We start from the raw sequence: 24923 nt of genomic DNA, 5'->3' as shown, positions 1-24923 counted from the left end.
CACTAAACATCCTTACAATTCAAATAGAAGGAAATTAATTAACTCTCTGCTTAGGGGAAAAAAGAAAAGGATTTATGATGAGAAATCTATACCAATCTAACCGAATAGTTAGGGAGGCCTAAGTTAAGGAGGTAACACAAATTTGGTGACTGTGAGGTGAAGTACTAATTTATGGTCCTTTGAAATAGAAAGCAGTGTCTGATAGACAGGTGTCTGCGCTTACTTAGCTTGGCTGGGCGGTGAGCAACGAAAGCTAGTGGTTCTCCGCAGCGCACCCGAGGGCCAAAGCTTTTTTTCCCTCCTGGCTCTGCCTCGCTGGTTCTCCCCAGCACCGGCTCTTTGGGGTCAAGGAAGGTTGGGGGCCCTCCTTCTCACTCTCCAGACCCGGGAGCATCCAATTCCGGTATCGTTGGCGGAGCTCTTGGGCCCCCGCGCCCGGGAGGGAACTGGCCTCCCAGCGAACCGCCCCAGGCATCCGGGCCACCCCGCAGCTAGTCAGTGCGGGTCGCCGGCCCTGTCGCCGAGGCCGAGCGCAAAGACCTCGCATCGCCGTTTTGGAAAGCGACACAACTCCCAGTTCGGGCGCAGTCCCCGCGACCCGGGTCCCGGCTGGGGCCGCGCCGAGTCCCTAGGACTTTGATGGGTTAGGGCAGGCGACGCCGAGAGCCAAGCCGCCTCCAGCCCTCCCCAGCCCTACCCCAGCGCCGGCTCAAGTGCCCGAGCCCGGCGGCCCAGCGCCGCGCCGCGCCGCGCCGCGCGGGGAGAGAAGCAGCTGTTCCCAACAGCTGGGGGGCGGCGGCGCAGGGCGCCCCAGGTGCGGCCACGGCCAATCGCAGGCGTCCGGCCCGCCCCCTCCCCAGCCAGGCGCCGACCCCCGGCCAGCGGGGGAAGGGAGCAGAGAGGGGGAGAGCCGTCCTCGCCACTTGTCTTCCAGCTTCTGCGGCGGGAGGGACGGAACCCGAGCTGAAGCGCGCGGAGTCCCCCGCCCCGGGCTCCGCCGCCTCGCCCCCCGCCCGCCCACCTCCGCGCCCGGACGCTCTCACCGCCGACCCTCCCCGCGCCGCACCCGAGACACCTACCTAATTTCTAGGGAAGAAAAATCTACCTCTAAACGCACCCGGTTCTTCGCTTGAGGACCTCCCTCCCTTTTCAGCTTTGGCCTCCCCGCCGGGTGAGTGGAAACCGTTTGCACATCCTACAGAACCGTAGCCTAACCCAGACGATCCGGAGAATTTGTACCGTGACCGGCAGGGGGGGCGGGAGGAGAGAGCGAAGTCAGGTCTCCGGGGCTGCTGGCGACTTCGGCAGCCGCGCGCCCCGCGCCCTCGGCCGACCCCGGCCGCTCGCCCCCGCCTCGCCGCCGTCCTCGCCCCCGGGCTCGCCCGCAGCCCCCGGCGGCCGCGCAAGAGTGCGGGAGACGCGGAGCCGGAGGAGGAGGCGCAGCCGCTGCCCCAGCCGCAGCCGCAGCCGGAGCCGGAGCCGGAGCCCGAGCCGCGGGGCGGGCGCGAAGATGCACACGACCCAGAAGGACACGACGTACACTAAGATCTTCGTCGGGGGGCTGCCCTACCACACCACGGACGCCAGCCTGCGCAAGTACTTCGAGGTCTTCGGCGAGATCGAGGAGGCGGTGGTCATCACCGACCGGCAGACGGGCAAGTCCCGGGGCTATGGATTTGTAAGTTGCGCGGATGGGGATGGTGGTGGAGGGGGCGATAAAGAGCTCGGCGGGGAAACAGAGGACCACGGGGGCGGGGAGGGACAGAGTGGCGCTTGGCCCGAGGGGTCGGAGTTGGGAGTGAGGGGCTCGGCGTGGCCGCGCGAGGACCCCAGCGGACGTGACCAGCGCTGCCTCTTTGCTCCCGGCTGAACTGAAAGTTTGCGCGCGGCGGAGCTGGGGAGGGAGGGCCGGCGCCAGCCTCGCGGGGTTCCGAGGGGACCGAGAGCGCTGCGGTGTCGGGGGACAGGCGGAGCAGGGGTGGAGGGAGAGAACTGTGATGACTGCCGGATTTGGGGGTGCGGAGGTCTGGGAGGGAGGGGCCGTAGCCCCTAAGAATTGCACTCCCAGGTTGGAGGCTGGTCGTTAAGAGCGCTGTTGCTTTGTAAAAATATGTGTGTCTTCCTGGCATTCCGGCTGGGGCAGGGAGGGGACACCCCAGGAGGTCTGGGGCTTTTCTTCTTATGCCACCCCTCCCCACCCCTTTTTCAATTGCAAAGATGAGTTCTTTTAAAAGATGAACCTCTGGCTCTTTCTTTGCCGAAATGAAAGAGAGCATAGTAACCTTCCTGGAGATTTCAGCGAGCAAATTCAGCTGCCGAGGAGCCGGGAGCCCCAGCGTAGGACAATAGCTATTGTCGCTGGGGAGTGTTTGCGGGGTTGGGAACACCGGCCGGATGTGAGGCTAGTCTTTCTTTAAAGCAAACAGTGCCTCTCAGGCCGGGTAGGGACCTGGGGAATGGTCGGCGGAGGGGGAATCTGGAGGAGTTCTAAGACAGAATTCAGGCTTCCAAATCTCTGCTAGGCCCTACTAGCACCCTTAGAACTTTGGGGGGGTGAGAAGGCGGTGTTTCTTTCTTTCCTCCTTTGTTTTCTTCTTTTGTTTTGTTTTGGATGGAGGATCAAGGGATAAGTTCCAGCCCCCCCAAAAAAAAGAAAGAAAGAAAAAGTTTAAGACCCCCTGCCCCTCAGTTTTATTAACAGGAATGACTTCTCCAGTGCGATTGCTGGTTTCTTCAGGGGTTGATTTAGAGCTTTGTGTGTATGTCTGTGTGTGTATGTTGCTAAGGTCACCATGGCTGACCGGGCTGCTGCCGAAAGAGCCTGCAAGGATCCCAACCCCATCATTGATGGCAGGAAGGCCAATGTGAATCTGGCATACTTGGGAGCAAAACCAAGGATCATGCAACCAGGTGAGCAATGTCCCTCGACGCCCCACCCCCAACTAGAGACCCCCCCCCCCACTTCTGAATAGAATGAATCCCTGATTGGGAAGACACTAGTTCCCTGAGAATCTGTAGATGTTTAGTAAAGGTGAGCTGTGGCTGGTTATTCTACCAAGGCATTAAAGGTAGATGAGAGTTGTAAACACTCCTTTCCTGACTTGAAATGTACCTATGGGCAAAAAATAGATCTTGGGGGTCAGTTCAGTTTGCACACACCCAGGCTTGAGCTTGACTCATCTGTTTCCTATATACAATCATAGTTCACTCTCCACTTTCTGGTTTTTAGCCACTTGTAGATCATTCACATGTGGATGCTATGGGCCAAATGTGTCAACTCCAGCTGGGTATACTTCTTAGTGTTGTCTCTCCTTTTGCCACCCGTTGCCCTGTGTTCAGAGCGGGCAATTCACCTGGAACACGGAGCCAAGAGAAGCATAGGGGTGGTGGTGCCTGGCTGGTAAATGTTCAAAATAAAGTCCCAGAATATATTAGTCATGAAAGAGGATGAAGAGATTTCATGCACTCCAGGACCCTTATGTCACAGGTGAAGAAACTGATGCAGAGATGAGAAGGGGTTTACTCCAAGGTCACATAGCTATTAGTCACCAAAAGGGAGAGAATTTTGTTTATGTGAAAACATGACCTCTTGAATGGTTTACAACACTGCCCTGTACACGAGCACAAATAATTGTGAATCGACTCTTGAACAAATGTAATCTTTTTCTTGGGCATGCAATTTTGATTAAGTCGTGTACTCTTCATTCTTAAGTCTATGCATCTGAAATTTTGGAAAGAGGTGGACACTTCAGACAGATTTACTAGGAAACTAAGTTGTCAAGAAAGGGAGCGCATGTGCAAGTATTTGTGAGCATTGAAAAACATGTATTTGTCTAATACAGTGTGTGTGTGTGTGTGTGTGTGTGTCTGTGTACACTATCCAGAAAAGAAAGAAGAGTTTGTTTTGTGAATTTTTAATACTATAATCTGTAAAATCCAGAATCTTACAAAGCATTGTCCAAAGCATTCCAGAATGTTCCAAATTAAAAAGGCTTTTTTATAGATCATGATTCAGAATTGTAGGAAGATTTGTGACATGTAACTTCATTATCAAGTCTTATTGTTCTTGGTTTCATTCCCCAAGAACTTTCTCTATGTCTGATTTTCTACGGTCTTATTCTGTGTCTGTCAACTAAACTTTGCAGATCATTTTTAGTTTCCACTTGTAGCCTATTAAAATTTTTCTTTAGATCAACAATAACATTAGTAAAATGACTTTTAAAAATATGTATAATATTTTCTCTAAAGTATTAAAAGAATGATTACCTTTTCTAAGTGAAAGGTGTGATTGCATTTTATGTGTAGAAGTAATAAATGCCTAACCATGCACAAATAGAGAATGTGGTATGTTTTATTGTTAGGTTTTGCCTTTGGTGTTCAACAGCTTCATCCAGCCCTTATACAAAGACCTTTTGGGTAAGTCAATTAATCAGGCCCTCCTAAGTTTCAACATGGATATCATTTGTTAACCTGCCTCTTTTTTATATCCAGATAAGACCATCATGTCACAGATTGTTCCCGGTTATACATATTTATATATGTTTGTGTATTTTGAATGCTGATAAAATAAACATTTTTAGATGAGTCAAGTTATCTGACCAAGTATGCAGCCTCCAAAACAGACACATTTGAGCTCATGATTAACAAAACAAAACAAAACAAAAATACCAGGTATGACTTGTGTACCAGACGATTGTGTCCCAACACCATTACTACTGTTCAACTTGACTCAATTGTATTTATCTCTTTCTAACCTGACAGGGCTCGTATACAGTTAAGCTAACTGATCAGAAGGATACGATGATAAGAGGTGGAATAGTTCTGTTTGGAATTAAACTCTGTAACCAGTAGACTCAGACACACAAGCTCAGATGGTGATTAACGATGCATGGATGTTGCTGTTGTTGTTTTATTTTTCACAATAGTCAGTAGACCTCCGTGTGCTTTATTTTATTTATTACAGTAATGAAGTGGTGTTGATAGCTAAACTGTGTGCTTTTTTACTTAATTGAAAAGAGCTGTAGTGAAAGTGTTTTCTTTTCCTCGGGGAAGGGGCTCTTTGTGTTTTTGGTTTTGGTGGTGGTGTTGACGGGTGTTGACCTTTGACTTTGCCATGGGAAGCAAAGGGCCTTTTTATTCCTTGCTTTTAAGCTGTAGCCTGTGACTTCCATTTAACCATATTTTTGTAGTGAGTGCTAAATGGTGTGATTTCCTTCTGTAAGAATACAGATTCATCACTTGCATGTCCTAAGTTTCTGTTTTACTGGGGTGTTTTTTCTGGGAATGGGGTTCTTTCTTTGGCAATGTATATCCACTTCTAGGCCTTCTAATGTAAAGGTTCAACAACTCTCATCAGATTTCATTAACACTGGCCAGTTTTTTGAGTAGAGTAGCACTAACTTTCACCTTTCATACCTGACTCAGGTGAACAGCCTGCTTATATTTGTGTTCTGTGGGTTCTGTGATTACCAGCTTTCCTCATCCAAGCTCCCCCATTTCCCTTCCATTCAGACACGATGTGGGTGGGAGATCCCCACCTACCTCAATTTATTCCGAACACCTAGGGTCTGTTTTGGCTGTTTTCTACCTGATCAACATGGTTGTAACTCTAATGCCAGAGATTTACACTCTCTTTTTAAATATTCTAACTGTTTAGAAGTGTTTCATCCTCAACAATAGTTTCTTCTCTAGCTTAGCACCTGAACATCTACATGTGTAACCTGGAAGGTTGGATTCTACCTACAAAGATAGATGTCTACCTTATATGTCTCCAAGAATAGATCCAAAAAAGTAATAATAATTTGACTCGGAAGAGTCAAGTTATATTTTCCACGAATGCCTTCTTTATAACCTTCCCTTTACCATATCGAGATCTCACTTACTGACAACTCTTACTTTTTTTGAAGCCGTAGAAGAGTCTTCTGTCCAATATGATTAGAAAGGGCCTTCGTATACCCATAATGATTTATCAGTGCCACATCCAAACCATTCCGGATACTGATGATAAACAGTGGGCTGATGGGTCCAACTACTTCTGTGGATCCCCCTCTCATTGGTCTAGACTATGTTTAAGGTAGAATTGGGGACGAGAACATACATCTTAGGAAGTGATGGTGAACTTAGTCATGATCTCACATGCATAATCTTGAGACAGTTGTTAATACAGCTAAACTGATCAACCAGTATTAGCATATGAGTAGTTTTCTCTGTGCCAGTGGATGGTACAAAATAAGGCGATGGCACTTTAGTTGGGGAAGCCAAGCTAACACAAACGAATCAGGACCTACTAATTGCTAAATTACTTGGTATTATTTTAAGTATAAAAGGAATTCAGAAGAGCAAGAAAATAGGTGAGTTGGAGGAGTTGGACAAGGCTTTGTGAGGACTGGAGCTAGACTTGGACCAGTGGGTAGGTCCTGGACAGGTAAAAGGAAGAAGGGACACGTCTAAAGGGTGTAAGATGAGGGGAGGCTCAGCAAAGGCAAAGAGGAGAAAAGACTCAGTGCGTGGAGAAACCAGACTCTTATGGAGGGTCTTGAGAGCTAGAATAGAAATTTGGAGAGGCTGTGGTAGTCCTTACAGATCCTTGAGAAAGAAAGTAGCACGAGGGCAATAACAACCAGAATAAGATGTGTCATATGGAAATTTTAAATGAAGCATATTTTGATAGTAACCTTTGGTTTTTCATCCCTTCTAATATTAGCTGTCTTTATAAAGGATGGTGATTATTACTGTTTGCATAAATTGTTTGAACTTGATTAGAAATAGATAGCATTCCAAATAGACCAAGCAAGCCTTCTCTTTCTTTTTTAAGGGATTCTTAACACTGCTCTAATTCCCGGAGTCTGTACCTAACAAATCACACCTGGTCATCCTAAATTCTATTTGAATGCCACATGTTCTTATTTTTAGGCCTGGAAAGAAGCTTGAGAATTTTTAATCTTACTTGACTTGTTTGAAATTCTAGGAACTATTTTTTTATATGGTCTTTAAATGGCCCCCAGATTACTCTGGGCCTTTAAAGAGAAAAACCTTGGCCTGAAGGAATTTCTGATGTAACACAGTGGGCAGATGTACAGAAATTTGTGGATTTGCTAAACAATATCTTATAAATATTTTATATTTGAAAGAATCATTTTCTTATTGAAACGTTGGAGAGGAGAGCCTATGGATCTTGAGTAGAAAATTCTGGGCTAGTTTAGATCAGGTTGAAATACACTTAAATATTTACTTAGTAAATATTTAGCACTTAGCACTTAGTACTTGGTACTTAGCACTTAGTACTCCTTTAAGTGCTAAGTTTTACTCTAGTTGTGTTAACGCATAATAAGTATTATACTGTCCACTAAGTGGAGCAGAAGGGACAGTAATTAACATTAACTGAACACCTGCTACTTGCCTGGTACTGATAAGGGATTTACATAAATTATATAATTTAATTATCACAGTAATTATTTGATGAAGGCACTGTTAATGTCCTTTCCATGGGTGAAAAATTGAGATGCAGAGAGGTTAATTAACTTCCCTCAGGGACTACTAAGTGATAGAGTCTGGTTCTAGGTTCTGAATCATGGCCTCCAAAGCCATGTTCTTTCCTCTGTGTCAAGCTGTAGTCTGAAAGACACAACTCGGCTCTCTCTTATAATCTAGTAAGAAAACTGAGAAGCGCCCAGAAGGGCTGTCTATATGGCTCCAGATAAGGCAGAGAGACATCAGGTTGGTGGGATCCAGGAAGTCTTCGTGAAAGAGGTAGAAATTGACCTAGATTTTAAGCTATGATGGAGGGTAGGGAACTCTTGCAATGAATATATTCCTCACTGTAGGCTCTTCACATAGATAATTTTATTTAATGCACAGCAATTCAGGGTTGGAAATACTAGGATTGGAAATATTAGGTTCATTTCACTTATGAGAAATACATGAGACTAAAAAGGTGAAGCAAATTCCTGAAGGCTTTACACGTGGTGAGTGGTAGAGCTAGGGGTAGATAGGATTGTGATTGCAACAGGTAGAGATGGAGTGAGGGTTGGCATCCCTGACAGAGGGATGTCGTGAGCGAAGGTGAAGCTCTAGATGTGTATGGTATGTCCAGGAAACATTGAGGAGCCCAGCTGACCTGGCTTCAAGGAAAGGTGAGAAGAAATACTGGAAAAAGTATTTTGGAGCCAGAAGTATAAAAGGCCTGGCATGCCAAAGTTTAAGAAGTTTGCACTTAGTTTGGTAGGATGTTAGGGACCTAGGTTACTTTAAAGAAGTGAATGAGATGCAGCCTGTGTCAGCAGTTTATGTGATAGGTTGAAAGAGGAAACCCTTTAGGATGTCAAAAGTCACAGAGAGATGCCAGAGGGACCTGAAGAGATAGGAAGAAAAGGAAAACATAGTAAATTTTCTTTGAAAGTTGTCCGAAGTGTCGGCTTTGCTCTGGTGCTTTTATTTCTGCTAGGCATTTACGTTCTATGATTCACTGAGGGAAAGAATGTTGGTAGCTCTCTAGCAGGAGGGAGATTCCCAAATTGCCTTAATGGGCTCCGTAGGCTATTAAAAGAGCTCCTAATGCAGGAATTGCTTCAGAAGTGCCACCTCACCCTTTAGTCCGATTCTGCCTGCCTTCTGAACTATTTTAGTCTCTCCGTGGTCTTCTGGATTCTCCTTTCCCTAAGCCTTAAAAACTCTAGGGTTTCATTTGCCTGCTAGATAGCTTCCTAACCCTTGCCAGACTTCATGTAGGTTTCTGATAGTCTAAGGAACTTTATACTCATTGGTTGGCATTTTCAAGTGAAAACTATTAATGTAAAATAAATGCAGAGACAAGAGTCCTGTAAGCAACGCTGCCTGTGTATCATTTAAAGCATTCGTCTCACACACACACACACACACACACACTTTTATCCTGCCTTTTTGTAGGCTAAACTTATTTTCATTTACCACCTTTATTTAGAGATACAAGCCTAGTAACTGTCGTGTTGTCTTTGGAACTTTGGGAGCACAGGGGTTAATGTTTCAGTATCAGTGAGATTCATACTGGCTGGCCTTTGGAGCTGATAGATGTTTTACTTTGGCCTTATAAAGACATTTTACCCGCTGGAAACACTTGTCGCATGACAGGATCAAAAATAGCCCGGCTGCAGCCCCTGCTGTCCATCACCACATGTAAACTGGCATGAGTAAGGCTTTCTTATCCATGTCTGCACATCGTGGACACGGCGGCCTCCAGGGACGGTGTTTCATAAAGCCACACCTGTCGCTCTGAACGAGCCGGTCACCTGACCTGCAGAGAAGTTCTGAGTGTGTGCGTGACCACGAGTCTGGTTTCTGACAAGCAATTAAGAACATCTCTAAGTGTCCTCAGAAACACTTGATGACGTCGTTTCTCCTGGCACTGGGAAAGATCTACAAGTCTAGTAAAATTGAGTGTATTTTTATCATTGGGGTCAAAGTTCACTACCCTCTGTGATAAATTCATCTTTTCCATGGATGTTGGTTAATGAGTGCTTTCAGTAAAACTCTGAAAAGGCAAAGCAAAATTTATGTTTTCATAATCTATATATGAAGTTTTCTGTTTTGAGTTCTTTAAAATTCAAAGATTGTTACTTGTGCTTGTACTTCTTGTAAGCTGCTTTTGGCAACAACCAGATGGCATTATGGTGTCATATTTTTAGAAATACAGGGGGTTTTGATGGAGATTATTCTAAAGAAGGATGAAAATAAATCAGATATTCACAGTAGCATTTTAACTGGGCAGTTATGAATCGCAAGAGTGAGAACTGAGATGCATGGTTTTTTTAAAATACCTCTTGTGATTTTTTTTTTTTAACAAAATTAACTTTTAAGTAAGGCCATTGGAGTGTGTCTTGTATGTGACCTCTGAATGTATCATTTTAAAAGGTACTCAATTTTGTTTCACTTTCTAAAACTTTTGCAGGATAATACACCATAATAGAATTGATTTGTATAAAATATCTACCAGTAAGGAAGATTTAAAACAGATATGCTAATAAATCTATTTCTGTTGAGTTAGAGGATAAAACAAGACTTAATAGATGCTCAAAAAAAAAAGTTTCCTTCCTTACTCTTACTATGTAATCCTTTTAAGTTGATATTAATTTTAGAAATATTTAGTTGTGTTTCCCTGACCCTACCTTTTCCCTCAACCTCATCATTTCCCCAAAACCCCTTCTGTCTGTCTTGCATAGAGATAAACAAGCTGGCTGACCTTCAGTTGCCTGATAGTCAAACAGGTTTGATTGACCCTTGTGTCTTTATGAATTTAATGGAGAAAAAGAAAGAAAGAAAGACCAAAAGCGTGCTGCACATCTCTTTGGGAATCACTGCCATGAATGTTAATAGCATTTCTGTAGCTTCCCACAACAGCCTCTTGTGATAGAGTGAGCTGCACTACAGTTCGTTTGAGAAGTGTGATTCTGCTGTGTTTACCACACTTGTGATCTTTTAAACTCCTTTTTTATTTTGGCGCCTGCTTCTCTTTTCATTATTATTATCTTTAATAAGGGTGACTGAGGTTGCAGAGAGATTAATGTGTGCTGAGTCTGCATAGCAATTTCCAGTAGGGTTGCCATGATAATAAACATACGGCTTTTGTTGAAATTTACTGTAGTTTTTGAGAAACCAGCCATCACCCTTATGGAATTGAATGATCACAGATTCCCTTTGGATTCCTGGTTTCACGGTTAAGAATTTTTCTATTGTCTAAACCGTTTTTGTTGAACGAACTCACCACAAAATTTTCTCAAGTCTTAACTCAATTCAGCATTTATTAAATACCTCCTCTGTGCGAGGCCCTCCTGAAACTTGATTTATTTTTCCAAACTTTGGCTCCATGCCATTTCTTGGTTCCAAAATGATCCTGAATCAAAATTCTGGCAGGGAGGGTATCCTGTTTTCGTTGTTGAATTCCTTCTGGGGCACTCCATGATTTGGGCTCCCGCCAGAGTACTTTCACAGGTGACTGGCAAGTCGATATTGTGGCAACCCTATGCTCATAATAACCACTAAATTTGAGTTTGGTCTGATCTCGGAAGAAGCCATGCTCCAGACAGGAGGCAACTCCTGCCTGACTCTGTTTTCCGTTTCTCGACAGGATACCTGCCCACTATGTCTATCCGCAGGCTTTTGTGCAGCCTGGAGTGGTCATCCCGCACGTCCAGCCGACCGCAGCGGCCGCCTCCACCGCACCTTACATTGACTACACGGGAGCCGCGTACGCACAGTACTCGGCGGCGGCCGCCGCCGCCGCCGCCGCCGCCGCCTACGACCAGTACCCGTACGCAGCCTCCCCGGCTGCCGCTGGCTACGTCACGGCCGGGGGCTACGGCTACGCGGTGCAGCAGCCAATCACCGCCGCCGCACCTGGGACCGCGGCCGCCGCCGCCGCCGCAGCTGCCGCCGCCGCTGCCTTTGGCCAGTATCAGCCTCAGCAGCTGCAAACAGATCGGATGCAATAGGCCAGAACCTGATCAAAGTCGAATTGTTTCCTCTTTCCCTCCCGATTTCCCAATTTTCAGTAGCTAATAAGAGTTAACATTGACTTAACAGCTTTAAAAAAAAAAAAAAAAAAGCTATGCTATTGTGAAGCAGAATTATGATGATTATTTTTTTTAATACTCCAGTAGTAGTTCTAGACGTGAAAGAGATGAGAATGAGGGGGGGAGTGGGCGCAGTTTTGGAAATCAATCCCAAAGAGCCTGAGTAAGTAAAAGGCCGCGACGAAACGGTGGCAGGAGGAACAATGGAACTTCACTTTTATAACGGGATTTTTACTTTTGCTCTTTTTATAGTATCAGGGAAGCAAACTGCCTTTTACCAGTTAGAAAATGCTATTTGAATCCAGTTGAACCAGGGAATACAGAGTGAGCAATATGTAGCTTGAATTACATTTAAAAGCAGATTTTTTAAAAAAAAAATGGTGAAAGCACTGATTGTCAGTTTTAGCAGTCACTATGGCCTAGAGAACTTTTTCAAGAAGGTAATGTTCTTACTCTCAAAAATGGGCATCGAACAATCCATCTAGGAGCATGGCAGTGGGTGAAATGGTGGACAGGCACCAAAGCTATTTTCTCATCTACCCAGTGGATGAGTGGGACTGTGAAACAAGTGATGTGGAATGAATGGGTGCAACAGCTGTACAGACAATCAATAACACACACAGTTCTGGAAAGAACACATCACTTGTGCTTGTTTGATGAGCTTGTCACATTCTAATCCCTCTCCCCATCCTGTTTCAATTTTGGGAAACTTGTATCTGCTGGTGTCAGCAATTCTGATTCTGAAATAGGATCAGGCTTTTACTACAACAGCCTTCTCTCTCTATTTATTGTGTCGACTCGTGGCTTATGATTAAAGGCGGGCAAAGTTTGCAGACGCTAAACCCTTAAGAACTGTCTTAAGGACATTTATTTTTTTCCCTTTTTAAATAATTTTACACTTTTTAGTATCTATTTCAGAGTCATATTTAAAACTATTTATTAGTGAATACAGTACATGAGACAACAAGGTTACTGAGATTACAATTCTTCAACAATTAATGATAATGTGGTTTATACTGTGCCTTAATAGTAATGCTATTTAAGATATTTATTTTTAAGTTTTACTATGCTGCACTCTAAAGAAAGGAACTTTAGATGTGACACTGTAAAATTATGTATTCATCTCATGGCATAAATTATTTAGTAGTTCTAGATGTAGCATATTAAATATTAACCTATTCAACTAAAGATGTTGACTTGGATTTATTTAAATTCATATGTGCACTGTATAAGACAGTACTCTTACATTAACACATTTTAGTTTATTTTAGTTTTTAGGTTTTTTTTTTTTTTAATTTTTAACAGGACCTATTGCTAGTTTCATGCTTCCTTCTCTGATTTTTGCTCGTGTAGCTCTCATTTATTGGTACTTCATTAGTTTAACACTCTTCTTATGTAGTTTATGTAGTTTTTAAATGCTGCTTTACATTTTTCTTCTGAAACTGCAATACTTGCAATTTTTATTCTTAAAGTAAATTGAATACTATTTTACACTGTATTGGATTTTTATACTTGAACAATTTCATACAAGGGAAGACAGGTTAGCATTTTTATGGACTTTCTCCATTATCACTGGATTTACTTTAAGTATTCCCATACTAGACAGTGTTATGTAATGTAGACATGACTCTCTGTGCAAATTATTTATTCATTGTGTATATTGCTTTATAACATTTCAGATCTTCTAATCTATTCACTTGTATTAAATATAATTTTTAAAAACTTCTGTTGCATTGGTTGTTTCTAATTTTGTTGTAAAAGTGGAATGATTTCTCCTTTTAGCTAGAATTAATGGCTGTGATTTACAGGTAACATTTTCAGTGAGCAGAAAGCTTCCCAGATGCCCTGCTTTTATACCTTTTAAGTAAATTTCATTAACTCAGTATCTGCCTTACATTTAGCAAATGATATAGGTCCTCCCCCGATAGTGAACCCTAAAGGACGATTCATGGCAGTGATACTTGGTTACCTGAAGGTTGCTTGGAAGGAGTGGGCTGTAGAGGGGAACAGTCAACTCGAAGCTGGAGTAGCACAGTGATGCTGGGATCAGGTAAACTGAGGTTTGGTGCTAGCCTGTACCAGGTACTAGCAATGTGGATGGAACACGTTGCTTTTTGTAGTTCACTTTTTTTTTTTTTTTTTTTTTTTTTTTTTTTTTGCGGTACGCGGGCCTCTCACTGTTGCGGTCTCTCCCGTTGCGGAGCACGGGCTCCGGACTCGCAGGCTCAGCGGCCATGGCTCACGGGCCCAGCCGCTCCGCGGCACGTGGGATCCTCCCAGACCGGGGCACGAACCCGTGTCCCCTGCATCGGCAGGCGGTCTCTCAACCACTGCGCCACCAGGGAAGCCCTGTAGTTCACTTTTAGGGTGAGGTTTTTATTGATTTCTCGTCTATCATGTTGGACGGTACTACCTGTCTTACATGGTTATTTAAGTATTAAACTTTATCAACTACTTGGCACAGTCAAATATATTACTATTTATCTAGATAACTGATTACTGGTAGCACTTGTTGTAATGCCCTATAGTGAAAGCTAACCAAATAGGAAGTCACCTCTTGGAATGTTTCTGTTTTTTAATTTTTGTCCACAGTGATGTGGCCATATCTAATAATGTGTGTCTTAGAACGTCAAATGAATGACTGTCATATTGTCTTAAAGTATACATGTTATGTTAATTATGGAATGGATTGTCTGTTGGTCCCTTGGTCTTAATATTTCCCAAATGCATGATATGATATCTTTTATTGAATTCCATTAGTTTTCAAAAATTATAAGCAGCAGAAATTTATAATAACAGATTCCATCATGCTTTCTTTTTTTTTTTGGCCGCACGGCATGTGAGATCTTAGTTCCCTGACCAGGGATGGAACTGGCGTCCGCTGCATTGGAAGCACAGAATCAAAACCGCTGGACCACCAGGGAGGTCCCAGACTTTGTACTTGATGATAACTATCATCCTATTTAGAGCCATCATCATCCCCAACCTTAACTGCCTTTAATTTTCCAAAGAAAATAGATACCACCATACCCCTAGGGAGAGATTTTATTGCACCCCAAGGTATTATCTTGGATCAGTAAAATAATTTTCTAAGTTACTTTATTCAGCCAATGCATCAATGATTATTCCAAAAGACAAGTTCAACATTTAATGTTTCAGATTTACAAAAGGTCACTTTTGTCCTCTGTAAGTCATGTATTGATTGCTGAGCTTTAAAAGGAAACATTACTTGATTTATCAATTAAAAATAGGTTCTGGGAAAAGCTTGTCAGAAATAGCCACACTCAGGGAAGTCAAAAGTCCATGTATCCCTGACTATACCTTTCTTGGAGGTATTTACTGATCAATATTAGCAGTTATAGAGAGGGCGAGATTTTTACTTTATAATGCTAAAGCATGTATTTTTAAAATAAATAAAAGTTCTTAATTTCTAATGAAGAGGGGAGAGTACCCATGAAACAATGTCTACTGTGGCCAGGAGGTTAGTTGTATTTGTATAGTCGGAGAAGGCAATGGTCTGCGATCCAAATTGCTGGCCAAGTTCTGGTTTCTTTACTTACGAGCAGGGTGATCTTGAACCCTTGTGTCCTGGTAACGTGTAAGCTGATACTCAACATAGTTGATTTGTTTACCTCTCAGACTGTACTGATCAAATGAGTTAACTGATATGAGAGCATTTTAGAAATTCTGAACTATTAGGCAGATGGAAATTATACTGTGGGAATATATACAATATTAATTTGGAAATTGACCTCAGCAGTTGTCTGGTATGAAATGATCCTCCCAAAATAGGACAAAAGTATCTCACGATGTTACCTTCGTTCTGTCCCAACCAAGTCACAGCTAAACTTGCTGTACAGCAAGAGCGGCACAAAAATCACATTGAAAGATGGAGAGATTGCTCAGGGGAAGGAAGGGGAGAGGAGAAGATTATGGAATATATTTCTCTCACAGGGGAACTATATTTAGCTCCTTCCTCACTCCTGTCAAATATTGTTCTTCTTAATTCCCTCTGAGGCTTGAAAGTGTTCATTAAGATGACAGCCTGAAGTTTGCAGGGGCAGAGGTACAGAGGAACCAAAAAATAAATAAATGCATTTTCATGCTTACTTTTGTACTCTCTTTTCCTTCAAGAGTTCCAGGCTGTTTCCATGGAAATTCTAACTTTGTTTTGCTTAAGCACTTCATACAGAAGAGGTTTCATTTTGGATATTTGTTCTGAGTTGAATTTTAGAAGTTCAGTAATGATTTTAGCTAAGTCATTTACATTCCAGACTTTGAAATCTCAGTCGTAAACCAAAATGAGAAGGATATCAGACAATACATGCATGTATAAGCATTTTAGAAATTTTAGATAAGAAAAAGGATTTTTAGCTTTGATATCATAAATTAGTTCTGTCTCAGAATTGCACAGTATTTGGTCATTCTTGACCAACTTATTCAGAAAGTACCCTTCTTTCCAGTCACTTGTCTCCCAGAAGATGAATGCAATTATTTTTTAAATTCAAGATGCTACCACTAAACTATCAATACAGTTTAAGTGAGTTGGAGGCTGTGTATTGTATTCCATTTTTCCACACTTAGAGGTCATTCTGATTACATCATAACGGGGATTGAGTAGCAATCATTATTTCTTTTCATTTAAAAGTTCAGATAATGTGTTCCTAAAAGGACAAATATCTCAAGACTGACTTCCAAAATGAGCGTGAAATACAAAAACATAGTTTTGCCAAGTAGAAAGTTGTGGTTTAGCTCTATTTTTATACTATGTTCATCTGACAGTCCCAACCAGGTATGAACTTGTTTACTTTCTGAATACTCTGACTCTTAGCTGTGCCACCTGTGCCGTAGGTGCCTCAGGTGAGGCGAAGGAGATAGAGAAGATGCCTTTGGAGAGTCTTAAGAGTACGCGCTTCCATCCTGCATTTGCTTATGTACATTTTGAAATTTGAGAAAAGAGTGATGTGCAAAGGAAGTAGAAGAAAATAATGAAGAAAAAAGCTTCCCTGAAAAACAAGTGAAAGGGGATGAGATGAAGGAGTGGGGGTCACGTGGGCCGGATCGCACGAGGTGAGGACTTGACGCTAAGGGGGCTGCTGTGGGCAAGAGCCGGAGAGGGGCTGGCTGGCTGGCAGGAGACTTCATCTGGGGGTGAGAGGGTGGGGGGTCATTTAAAGGACACGAATTAGATATCTAGTTTTCTAGTTAAATAAAAGGCAGGACAACAGCTGAACTTTTGAACTATGCTTGCAAGGTTTAGATGTTTAAGAAAAAGGAGTATATTTTTTGTAACTGAAAGCTGGTAGAAACAGACAATTATGGTGCCTTTGGTAGGATCAGATAGAGCTTCATCAGGGCCCTTGGGCCTCCAGGAATAAGGAACAGTGGAATTCTTTGATCTATCCTCACTTTCCATTTTAAGCAGACAAGCGAGTCAGAAAAGAGAGGAGGAAGATTAAAGAAAATGTGCTTACCTTGCTAACCAGTATACTTTCCTTCTACGTATGAAAAGGTCATTTGTGGCTGAGAAAGGTGAGCTCTTCACATCGGTGTTTGCACGTGCTTTGCTGCTTCTGCCTCGATGTGATGCTGGTCGCTCCTGTTGATGGGCCTTCGGAGAAATAACAGAAAGTTTGCGAAGGGATGCGAGGGAAGCGGCCTGCACCACTAACCACACACCATGTACCAGGTGCGTGTACGTAATCCTCATTAAACATAAGGTAAGCAATGGTATCCCCATTGAGCAGTAAGCAGCCTGCCCAAAGCCACAAATTCAGCGTGGTGCAGAACCGGGATTTCAAGTTGGGGTGGCCTGAAAACACACTGCTTCCTGACCCTGTTCTTTCTAGTGAACCCTATGCGCTTCCCCTGGGTTCCTTAGCACCTGTCCTCAATCTCCTGGGACATATGAGCAAGTGACCACTGAATGAGTGGAGGCAAAATTCCTGCGCGTAGGTATGAATTCTGAGAAGAATGGGGGTAGAAGATTCCAGAGGGCTGAGGAAGCTTTCAGCGTCGCTCTGAACATGTTTGATTCATTCCCAAATACGACCGAATCCACTCTTTTGACCTTTACCCTGACATCTAACTGTACTTTCCGTACCTGCTTATCAGTAGGGAACCATATTAAAAGATTTAATGCCGATTTTCTGCACTATTGCTACTTCATCAATGATATTTTTAAAACACTCCACATAGAGAACAAACTAGTGGTTATTACCAATGGGGAGAGGGGAAGGGGCAACATAGGAATAATCGTTTAAGAGGTACAAACTACTATGTATAAAATAAATAAGCCACAGGATAGATTGCCCAGCACAGGAAATACAGCCAATATTTTATAGTAACTATAAATGGAGTAGAATCTTTTAAAATTGTGAAACACTGTGTTATACACCTGAAACATACAATATTGCAATCAACTATACCTCAATTTAATTAATTAATTAAATAAAAACACTCCATATGCTTATCATTGATCGTGATCAGCAACGTGCTTGGCATAAACCAATGCTCGATGGAAAGGTAATGCACTGGGAGAGTGTAACTGGCCAAGTGGGAAGTTGAAGCAAGTGTCTGAATTCCCAGCACAACTCAGAGGGGGATTTTAAGTACAAAATCTTACCTCACGACAGCCTCTTCAATAAGTGGTGCTGAGAAAACTGGACAGCAACATGTAAAAGAATGAAATTAGAACACACCCTAGCACCATACACAAAAATAAACTCAAAATGGATTAAAGGCCTAAATGTAAGGCCAGACACTATCAAACTTTTAGAGAAAAACATAGGCAGAACACTCTATGACATAAATCACAGCAAGATCCTTTCTGACCCACCTCCTAGAGAAATGGAAATAAAAACAAAAATAAACAAATGGGACCTAATGAAACTTAAAAGCTTTTGCACAGCCAAGGAAATCATAAACAAGACCAAAAGACAACCCTCAGAATGGGAGAAAATATTTCCAAATGAAGCAACTGACAAAGGATCAATCTCCAAAATTTACAAGCAGCTCGTGCAGCTCAATATCAAAAAAACAACCCAATCCAAAAATGGGCAGAAGACCTAAACAGACATTTCTCCCAAGAAGATATACAGATTGCCAACAAACACATGAAAGGATGCTCAACATCACTAATCATTAAAGAAATACAAATCAAAACTGCAATGAGTTATCACCTCACACCAGTCAGAATGGCCATCATCAAAACACCTACAAACAATAAATGCTGGAGAGATTGTGGAGAAAAGGGAACCCTCTTGCACTGTTGGTGGGAATGTAAATTGATACTATGGAGAACAGTATGGAGGTTCCTTGAAAAACTAAAACCAGAACTACCATATGATCCAGCAATCCCACTACTGGGCATATACCCTGAGAAAACCATAATTCAAAAAGAGTCACGTACCACAATGTTCATTGCAGCTCTATTTACAATAGCCAGGACATGGAAGCAACCTAAGTGTCCATCAACAGATGAATGGTAAAGAAGATGTGGCACACACATACAATGGAATATTACTCAGCCATAAAAAGAAGCAAAATTGAGTTATTTGTAGTGAGGTGGATGGACCTAGAGACTGTCATACAGAGTGAAGTAAGTCAGAAAGAGAAAAACAAATACCATATGCTAACACATATATATGGAATCTAAAAAAAAAATGGTTCTGATAAACCTAGAGGCAGGACAGGAATAAAGATGCAGACTTAGAGAATGGACTTGAGGACACGGGGAGGGGGAAGGATAAGCTGGGACGAAGTGAGACAGTGGCATGGACATATATACACTACCAAATGTAAAATAGATAGCTAGTGGGAAGCAGCCTCATAGCACAGGGAGATCAGCTCGGTGCTTTGTGACCACCTAGAGGGGTGGGATAGGGAGGGTGGGAGGGAGACACAAGAGGGAAGGGATATGGAGATATATGTATACGTATAGCTTTGATTCACTTTGTTATAAAGCAGAAGCTAACACACACACACACACACACACACACACACACACAATCTTACCTCACAGATCCTTTGATTGGTGCTTTCCCTGCAGCCCCTGCTGTCACTTTCAAAGAGTCATTCTGTGTCAGAAAAGAAATACTGATAGATCTGTATCAGAAAAGGAATACTGATAATAGCATCAAATTGAACACTTTTCTGTTTATTACCATTGTACACTTCTTTACTTTAAATGTCTAGATTTTTGGCTACCGTTTACTGGGCATCCACTTATGCCAGACACTGCATGCATTATTTTTTTCTTTTCTTTTTTTAATTGAAGTATAGTTGCCATACAATATTACATGTTACAGGTGTACAATATAATGATTCACAATTTTTAAAGGTTTTACTCCATTTATAGCTATTATAAAATATTGGCTTTATTCCCCATGTTGTACAATAAACCCTTGTATGTGATTTTCTACAGAATAGTTTGTACCTCTTACTCTCCCACCCCTATCTTGCCTTTCCCCTCTTCCCTCTCCCCACTGGTACCCACTAGTTTGTTCTCTTATCTATATATCTGCTTCTTTTCTGTTTTACTCACTAGTTGTATTTTTTTTAGATCCCAGGTATAAGTGATATCACACAGTATTTGTCTTTGATTTATTTCACTTAGAATAATGCCCTCCAAGTCCATCCATGTTGGCATTATTTCATTCTTTTTTATGGCTGAGTAGCATTCCATTGTATATATATACATCTTCTTTATCCATTCCCCTGTTGATGGCCACTTAGGTTGCTTCCATATCTTGGCAATTGTAAGTAACTGCATACATTATCTTAAATCCTCACAGCCTCACTATAGACTTGGCATTATTATCTTCACTTGACGTGGAGGCTAATGTAGTTTGCCTAAAGTCATAACTGAAGGTGGTAGAACTGTAAGTTGAAACCCAGGTCTGGATGATGCCAAAGACTACCTGCCACTGGATTATTATAGCAGTCTCTTTCTGTGTCACTAGAAATTGTCTCAGAAATTCTAAGGCAAGTTTAACAAACATGATTTCAATTCTATAGACCCTTCACAACCTAATTTAAGGACTCCAAGGCAAGTTATTTACATGATTAAAATGCTTAAAAATATATAAAGATATACAGAAAGATAGCATAGCACAAATGCCTCTGTGCTCATTTTCTGAATTTAATTTCTGTTGTCAGCATTTATGTAGTCACAGTACTAAGGGTTATAATGACTATTCAGTCATCTTGACCTCCATCCACTTATGCTTTTTTGGGAAAAGTGTTATACTGTGATTTATTATTGTAGTAAAATATAAAATTGAATGAGTATATGTCAAAGAGTGCCAAACAATTATAAACTTTTAATAATGCCATCTTAATAATAATAACATGGGATTTAAATGTAGGGTATAGTTATTAAAGGTGTGTGATTCAAGTCATCTGCCATGAATGAGCTTGAGTAGGGAGCTTGACTGTCTCAATGCCAGTTAAGAAAAGATTAAGGAGGAAAGGAGAACTTGAAGAAGAAATAGCGTGGGAAACAGGAGCCATAGCAGCTTGGGAAGGGCTGAATGGGAGGTACACACAGGGTCTTCACTTGGAGTCTGAGGAGTGAGACTGTCCAGTGAAAGAAGTCCCTGTGCTTGCCCCTCAAGCACACATGTGGAATGGCTTTATGTCCTGGGCATACCGGGAATCTTGATAATTCACACTTTCATAACAGCTGCATTTCTTATCATCTTTGGCATATTTCTTCAGATTGTACAAAACCTCTTATCTTGCAAACATTCTCGCTCTGGACTGCTGTCTCTTTCAGCTGCTTAGAAGCCGCGTCCCTTAAATCTCCCAGCTGTCTGTCTTACCTTTCAGCCCTTGCTTCCTTTATCTGATTTTTTTAAATCTTTCCCAGCTGCCACTTCTGGCACAGTAGTTGTCTCTCGGTTCTCTCAGAGTGAGACATTTCAGCACGCCGATGTGGGGAGGGAACGTAACCATTATAAAAGTGCATTTGCAAACTTAGCCCTGAAATCTATGAAGAAAAGAAATCATCTCAGCATTCCTACAACCTGTGCATTGCATGAATCAACTCATGCATTTCTGCAAGGATGAGACACTTAAGAGGCTTGCACAGGAAACGCCAGAGAGAACCACAGGGCACTTAATTGTTCAAAACAAGAGATTTCTCCCCTTAGAAATGCACATTCTCTGCGGCAGCAGACTCACCAAGCTTATGTAACACCCTCTCGGTTGGATAAAATGTTTACTGGCATCCCCACTGTGTACAGAAAGGTAAATGCTACAGGCTGGTGACAAATTTCACTTCGTATTGGAAACTCTTTGGTTTCACTTGCCTATCACCAATACCTGTAGTTGATTCTAAGCTTTTGTAATCAATGTGATTGTCATGCCTCAGGGTAATTCTTTTGAGAGAATTTTAGTGGTTCTGTGGGGTTACCAGATTTTCTTAACATGATGGACTCTGAGTGATTAAGAGAAAAAACATAATTTTAGTTTGAGGGTCTTTTCAAATAAATTATGTAATAAGGGCTTGAGGACCTCTGAAAACTTTGGGGATGCCACACTGCTAGGCACAGCTAGGAGCTTCTGGCTCAGCAGCCGTCACTCATTTATTCCCACTCAAGAAATGCTCCAAAAGTCAGATGTCCTGGGTAATCCCCTGGTTCTCTGTGGGGTTGGCCAGTATTACTCTCTTCTATATTAACCTCGGAAATTAGAACAAATCTGTTAAACTATCGTTGTGTTGCTAGTATGCTATTAAGAGTATTATTCCAAAGAATGATATCAACCAATATCGAAGGTAAATCTCTTGCTTGTACAGAAATACATACCCACTATGCTTTGAAGTAAATGGGAACTTTTTGTATACCTAATTAAGTACAGGTTCTTGAGATGAGGGGAAAATCAACAAGCAAGGTCCATTCGAACTGGATTTACTCATTTTGACTGTCTTCTCAATCAGATCAGTTGCTGTCTCTGAATGTATTTTATAAAAACCTACATTGATTATACTCTGCCAGAAAGAATAGTTGAACACACACACACACACACACACACACACACACACACACACACACGCACATCTCCCAGTTGCAAAGGGCAAACTCTTTCCAGCTATTGCTAATTAGATAAAAGTTTGGATCCTGATAGAAATAGTTTGTGCTAGAAGGGTAGAAGCTCTATAACTCTAAACGATGAATTGGTGTCATATTTGAGATCCTGCAGTTCCAAACAGCATCAGCTCAGCACTTCATAGCCCTGGGGCAGACAAGTGATATAGCCAGTGGATTCTACAGATTACAATTTAAAAACTAAAGTTGTAATTATTTTTCATTTCCAGAGTCATTCTTATTCTTTTTTTGTCCATTTTCCTTTTCTGTTACAGTGATATCAAAACTAAAATTTTAATCTTCATTGGACATCACTGGGCATTTTCTATGTATAAGGCATGTTAAATATACTACATCTTTCTGGAATTTTTCTTTGGGTAATAGCCAATATCTGGCAGCTAACATTCCCTTGACATTATTAATTTTTATGTGATCTTTGAATAAATGACTTTTTAAAAATCTTTGATAGAATAAAGAAGGAGTAACTAAAATGGTGGGAACTGGTTTCTTAAAATGTTTCCTGTTTTACAGATCAGTTATCTTTCTTATATTTATTCCAGAGGAATTATTTAAAATGGTTACCATAAAACTGTAATCATTTTCGCGATTTCAGTTATGTTGTTAGATATAGCTAGTAGGTGTGTATAGATTCTTCAGACACAGAGGAGAAGTCAGTTAACGCAGACATGAATCCAAGCATAAAAGCTGTAAAGAGACTATGGGAACATGCAAGTGCATCAAAGAATGATGCGAAGTATTCTCTAAGGGTGAGAAAATAAAAATAATGTCACCATAGGGTGAAGAATTGTAACTCTGAACAAAGAGAAACATTAAACTGTTTAACTGTTCCAGTGTCTATTGCAGTATAACAGACCACCCCAAAACCTAGGGATGCAAAATCAAAAACAGCTATTTGTTCATGTTTGCTGTCCTGTGGTCAGAAATTCAGAAAGGGCACAGAGGGGACAGCCCTTCTCTGCTATACAGTGTCTGCACTCCATCAGCAGGCATGATTAGAATGGCCAAGGTGTCTGGAACGCACAGTGACCCAAACAGCTGGGCCCTGGAGGATCACTTCCAAGGTGATAGCTCCAGCATGGCAGTCTCAGGGCTGTCTGATTTTCTACACAACAGCTCAGAACTCCAGTGAACAAGGTGAAAGCTGCATGACCTTTCTTGTCCCAGCCCAACAAGTTACATAGCATTGCTTGTGCTACATTCTGTGGATTCTAAGTGAGTCACTAAGGCCAACCTAGACTCAGTGGCAGGGGACTTAGACCCCACCTCTTGATGGGAGGAATAAAAAGTATTTGGTGCTATCTTTAAAACTGCCATATAAATAAAGTTTTTTTTTCAATGTAAATTCATTTGCCTTTAATGCCTTTTTCATCCTAATACCTAATTTGTAAGTAATAAGTTCTCTTCTTTCTGTGGCTATAGTTGCTCATGTTTGAAATGTAGGAATCCGTGTGCTGTGTTATGAGCGGTAGAGCCCTGGGGTATAGCTGTATAAGAGGTTACTAGTTTTAATAACAAAATAGAAATTCAGATGTCAGTAGGGTATGTTAAATAGTTATTAGATATAATTTAGCACCCAACTTTTTAGGAGACTGACACTTTTCTAAATCTGATAACCAACTAGCCAGATGTTAGGATGTGAGTCCAAATTCCTAGAGTTGGGATATGCACTGGAGGAAAAATGGCCAGATCTAGAGAGCACAGAGTGAACCATGACACTAAATGGCAGGAACCTACATCCAGAGGAAGCCAGCAGCCTATACACTTAGCAGGACGATGGAGTGGGAGGTCAAGGGCTACAGGTTTAATCCATGTCCCACCAGTTATCACCATTACGTGCTTGTGTAAATCCCTTACTTCTTTGTCTTCTGTTTCCTCATCTGTAAAGAGTTTGGCTAGGCAACTTCAGGAGTTCCTTTCTTCCAGTTATGGTGACACTATGATTTTAGTTCAGGTCCCTCCTACCAGGGCAGCTCTTAAAGCATGTATTAAAAGGAGATAGGAAAAATAATTTTAAAAGCGTTCCTTTGGTGACTACCTTATCTTACAATAGAGCTTCTAGCCCTTTGCGTGTTTCAGTGCATTTTTACATGTATTAAAATGCCTACACTAAGGGAAGAAAGACATGAGAAAGAGCTTGAAGAGAAGGTATTTGGTGCTGATAGGTTACAGTTAAGATTATGGGTCCCTTTACTTCAATTAAAAAAAATAAAATAAAATAGCAGGTTAAGTATATTAAAATTGAAAAAAAAAAAAAAGATTCAGGGTCCAG

The 24923-nt window shown here is 41.8% G+C and overlaps 1 protein-coding gene across 4 annotated transcripts; it reads left to right on the top strand.

Moving 5' to 3' along the window:
* The first annotated feature begins 1285 nt into the window (after nt 1-1285).
* RBM24 (RNA binding motif protein 24) lies at nt 1286-13269 on the top strand. 4 transcript variants are annotated; one of them, XM_032647314.1, is made up of 4 exons: nt 1286-1678; nt 2787-2910; nt 4362-4416; nt 11099-13269. In XM_032647314.1, exons 1-4 carry the CDS (start codon nt 1511-1513, stop codon nt 11460-11462), a joined length of 711 nt encoding a protein of 236 aa, XP_032503205.1. In that variant the 5' UTR covers nt 1286-1510; the 3' UTR covers nt 11463-13269. The 4 variants fall into 4 exon arrangements, with proteins under 4 accessions (XP_032503205.1, XP_032503207.1, XP_032503206.1 ...); XM_032647316.1 differs by lacking the exon at nt 1286-1678 and adding an exon at nt 1779-1877; XM_032647315.1 differs by lacking the exon at nt 1286-1678 and adding an exon at nt 1993-2337.
* The last annotated feature ends 11654 nt before the right edge of the window (nt 13270-24923 follow it).

Source organism: Phocoena sinus, chromosome 11 (assembly GCF_008692025.1).
Source record: "Phocoena sinus isolate mPhoSin1 chromosome 11, mPhoSin1.pri, whole genome shotgun sequence".
Taxonomy (NCBI): Eukaryota; Metazoa; Chordata; class Mammalia; order Artiodactyla; family Phocoenidae; genus Phocoena; species Phocoena sinus.
The sequence above is the reverse complement of the archived record's forward strand: the minus strand, read 5'-3'. Positions and strand labels throughout refer to the sequence as shown.

Bases quoted from the DNA above. Each gene is read 5' to 3' on its own strand.
- RBM24 (XM_032647314.1), top strand. From the start codon at position 1,511: ATGCACACGACCCAGAAGGACACGACGTACACTAAGATCTTCGTCGGG. The intron at 1,679-2,786 runs GTAAGTTGCGCG...TATGTTGCTAAG, and splicing joins AGTCCCGGGGCTATGGATTT to GTCACCATGGCTGACCGGGC. The intron at 2,911-4,361 runs GTGAGCAATGTC...TTTTATTGTTAG, and splicing joins ACCAAGGATCATGCAACCAG to GTTTTGCCTTTGGTGTTCAA.